Source organism: Hipposideros armiger, unplaced genomic scaffold (genome assembly GCF_001890085.2).
Source record: "Hipposideros armiger isolate ML-2016 unplaced genomic scaffold, ASM189008v1 scaffold_24, whole genome shotgun sequence".
In the NCBI taxonomy this organism is placed as follows: Eukaryota; Metazoa; Chordata; class Mammalia; order Chiroptera; family Hipposideridae; genus Hipposideros; species Hipposideros armiger.
The window spans coordinates 2,989-7,601 of NW_017731374.1; the positions used below are offsets into that span (position 1 = coordinate 2,989).

Sequence of the window (4,613 nt, forward strand, 5' to 3'; positions counted from 1 at the left end):
ATTCGGGTTATACACCTTTAGTAGGAATAGCAGATGTAATGTTGTGGTCTTCTCATTACATCCTATCAGGTGCTACATGATTTTGACATTCACATCGATCACTCAAAGTGCTGTCTGCTAGCTTCACCCCTGGGAAGTTTTTATTTTTTTCCTTTGTAATTAATAGTGTTTGGCGTGAAGGTACTTTAACACTATGTAAATGTCGTCAATGTCATCATCAAACTTCGAATTTATTTATTTGTTTATAGTAGTATGAACTCATGATTTTCTATTTTTTCAATGGGTTATAGTCCATTATTTTCATTATTTATTTTGATATTCGACTTGCTCCACATTTGGCCATTGGGAACCCCTTCACGATGGCTTCTGTGTCTGTTGACATGTCTCCATCCTTTTTTTGAGGACTTCCTTGCCTTTTGGCACATATGTTCTAGATTCCTCTTGTAATTCCCCCACCACAAACCTAGAATCAGCCATTTCTCTGAGTCCTGGTTCCTTTTTAGAAGCCAAGATCCGGATGTTAGGTGTGCTCGTTGCTTTTTGGGTTTTGCTGCCTACAGGCCCTCTCAGTGACAGGAGTTCGGTGTGTTTACAGTGTACAGGTGTCTATATACTCTAACACAGATGAGGGTCAATTCTAAGCAATGGAACCTGGGAGTGTCATTTTAGGCAATGTAGCATGTCAAGGTCGGGGTATGTCCAGGGGGCAGCCTCAGGAGAATGGAGCTATCAGAGTAATATTTTTGTAGAGCACAAAGTTTTCTTCTTTTTTTTTTTTAGCTGAGCCATCCTGCCACCTGTTGGCAGCTCAGCAGCAACTCAGCTCAGGCCGGGAATCAAACCGGCAACCCTGTTGCTCAGAGCTCACACTCTTGAGCGAGCTCTTAACCAACTGAGCCACTCGGCTGGCCCCAACATTTTCTTACCTGTTCATTAATTCGATTGTTTCAGTCACTCTGAAATAAAGCGAGTGTATTCTACAAAAGAAAACTGACGTTTCGAGATGTTAGTTACGCAGTCATTATTGGCTAAGCACAGACTAAATAAATCCGGGGCCTCCCAACTCCTAGCTCCAGGCTTTTCCTACTACAACAACGATGAGGACATGCGTCTCTCATTCTAATCGTGTGTCCTGAGAGAAGCTATGGCCCTGAGGATATTTTCTTCTTGAAGGGATCTCATATAACTCACGTATTCTGGAAAAGGCAACATATCTTCAGGAACCCCACCTTCTTCCTAGGAACACTTTTTGCTTAAAGTCCCTGGTGTCCTTCTAGGAGCTGTATTTCCTCCTGCTGTATTGTAAAAGAATGACAGGATATTTTAGGATATTGTAGGCATGAGAGGGGGCTGTCAATCATTTATTCATTTATCCACTTATCAATATATGGTGCTCGCATATTAAGTGCCATTCTAAATCTGTACTTACAGTGATGGAGAGATTCAGTACCTGTCCGTAAGGAATTCATCTTTACAACCTAGTGGAGGAAATAGAAATAAAATGAACAACTCAAATATTATAAAAATTATAGCAAAAGTACATATAAGTGGTAACAATATAAGCTTATTAACAGGCTGGTTCATTTGTCTTCGTTTGTATCTAGTACCAGACATAAGTCTTTGCTCTCTAAATGTTGAACAGAAGAGGAGCACTGGGAGAATAAATGTATATGTCTTCCTGGGAGAATCAGGGGATGTTTTCCTGGGGGTAGAGCTGACACCTGAAAGATTTTAGGAAACAGCATGTATAAGGGCATGCTGAAACGTAGTGTATTTGAGGAATTGCAAGTTATTGCTGTAATACGAAGTGTGAGGAGTGTGCAGATGAGGCTAGGCCAGTAGTCAGGGACCAGAACACCAATGTCCTTGTCCACCAAGCCAAGAAGTTTAGATTTTGTCCCATTGTGCAGTGAAGCATCCCTTAAGATTTATAGGGCTGGCCGAGTCGCTCAAGAGTTGCGAGCTCTGAGCAGCAACGGTTTGATTTTTGGCCCTAGCTGAGCTGCCCCTGAGCTGCCAGCAGGTGGCAGGATGGCTCAACTAAAAAAAAAAAAATTATAGTGTTCTCAGTTCCAGACACTTTAAAAATGAAGAAAATCAGAAAAGCAAGAAGACTAAGTAAATGATAATACTTGTACAGTGTAATTATTATTCTTTAATCCCTGATGAGGAAATTATACCTAAGAGAGCTTTTTTCTTTCCTTCTCATTCATTCAGCAGATATTCAGGCACTGGAGTCACAGTGGTAAACAAAATGAGAGCTTCCCTTCTTCTGAGGTGGTACGCCCCAGGTTGCTGCTAAAAAGAATGGGGCTAGACTTGAACACACATAATTTGACTCAGAAATCCCATGCTCTTTCTACTATACGAGAACTCTGCTTCACAGTCCGTAAAGACCAAGTGCATCAGTGAATGATGAAAATGTCATTGAATGTATTTTGCTTCACATATGCATGTAGCTCTAACCATTAGCCTTCCTTCCCGTACTGGTCCAGTCTGCTCAATTGTGATGTGGAGGAGGGAACTGAGAAAGGTGTAAATCGCATCCTTTGCGAATCCTGGGTATATTCCTTTCCCTTTAACTCGTCTCTCCTAGAATCTACTCCTTTAGTCTTTATAAAATAAATGTGACTAATGGAACTCTAAAACTTCATTTTTATAATTGAATAATATATGGGACTCGTTTTCAAATTTAAATTAAATGTCACAGAAATGTTTCTAGCAATTTAGGTATGGCTTTAATAGCTATTTATTCTATCTGTAGCAGTACCTTGATGATAATACTTTGGAAGCTATGGCCTTTCGGAAGAGCGCAAAGGAATTGTTGCAACTCGCAGCCAAAACATTAAAGAAATTGGGAGTGCGGTTCTGGCTGAGCAGTGGAACTTGTTTAGGTAAAATTCCTGTTGCGTCACGTTTGTCTTTGTGTCATTTCATCCTCTTTGGCTTTAGGGGTGACTGCTTGAGATGGATGACAAAGTATCAGTGATACTAGAAGTGTCATATTTATAGATAGAATAAACATAGTACATGGAGCAAGGATTTATTGATTTCTTTAAAGAAATTAATTTCAGAAACGTAAAAGTGAGTTAGGAATGCCATATTTGGGTTTACCAAAAGTTATAATTCAGGTGTGCAAAATTTATATCAGAACATGTAGACTGTACTTGATTCTAACGTAATCCTTAGTTAGCATTTTGTTATTTCTATCCCCAAGATTACTGTTGCCTTAAAAAAAAACAAAAAACTTTATTTCGTTTCTTTACTTATACATCATACAGATAACTGGCATTGTACCAAAAGTTTCTGTGAGAGGAAGATTGAAGGGAGTGTCAGAAAGCCTTCCCAGACCTTCTCCAGATCATGATTAGTATCACCGATGGCATGTCACTGCCTCACACATTCTGTTCATTCTGAGGTGGGGAAATGGAGACTTTTCTAGAAATGGAGACTTAGGCAAGTTGCCGTTTGATGCTGAGAAAGATTTCTGGATCTTTCTCCCATACATTAGATCAGACTTCTTTGGAATTTAGAATTATTTAGAATCTTAAATTTTGTTTTTATTCCCTCTTGTTTATAACTGTCGGTTATAACTGTGTTTGTTCTTTCTTAATGATAGCTGTATTTATACAAAAATTAATTCTGCTCCTGCTTTTATAGAGCTACCATATAATTTATTTTCTAATTCAAGAGACGTTTGAGAGTGAAAGGGAGTCCCATTACTAATTATGTTGGTACAACAGGCATAAACTGGGATATATGGTTATCCCATTAGGCTTTGTGGAAAATTCACACAGTTCTGCCAGTCAACGAGCTTACAGCTCGAGTAAGCCAAAACAATGCATCTCACACATTTATGTGATATATGCTTTAAGGTTTAACTTCTTGAAGCAAAATTGTTTTATAGACTGTGTCATCAGAAGTAGGTCTTAATCATTTGTCATGGTTTGTTTTGAGTTTTTAGCCCCATTGTTTTCTTGAGTTAAGGGCATTTAAAAATGAGGAAGTTAGATTAGATGATATTTAAGGAGGCTTCCACTTTTAATAGTTGATGATTCTTTGATAATTGTGGATTGTAGATTTTTCTCAAACTAGACATGAGACCCCATCATTCTAGGCTTCTAAAGATCCATGTTAAAATAAAATGAAAGTTTAGACTTCCAAACAGTATTGCCTGATAGTAATACCTATAAAGATAATCGCAGACATTTACTTACTTTTTTAATAATTTGGATGGAAGGCATAGAAGGATAATAGGAGAGACTCAGGAGCCCTTAGTAATATTAAGGTATAAATTTGGGTTTTCTTTTTTTACAACAGTACTATAGTACCTGATTGAGAAGTAGATACATAGCAAATACCTAGAAATATCTTTTGACAGTATGCTGACAATTGAGGTTGATACTGCTTTTCTTCCTTATATGACATGAGCTATTCAGAGCTGTTCAATTCTAGAAATTACTATTCAGGAAAGGGATATTGTTTAAGCAAAAGAATTAAATTATATTTTTAGCATATCTTAAATGCAGCCTTCATCATTAGAAGTTTCTGATTAAACATTCTCAAAAGTAACTTGATTTTTTTAAATGGATGGCCTAGTTAACATTATTAAA

At 37.7% G+C, this 4,613-nt stretch overlaps 1 protein-coding gene across 1 annotated transcript in view; it reads left to right on the plus strand.

Moving 5' to 3' along the window:
• The window catches only part of FKTN (fukutin), a 36,431-nt gene that overhangs the window by 2,557 nt on the left and 29,261 nt on the right, over positions 1-4,613 (plus strand). The window contains exon 2 of the mRNA XM_019635905.1: positions 2,765-2,894. Within this exon, the coding sequence (XP_019491450.1) occupies positions 2,795-2,894 (100 nt within the window). The 5' untranslated portion in view covers positions 2,765-2,794. The remainder of the gene's footprint in view (positions 1-2,764; positions 2,895-4,613) is intronic.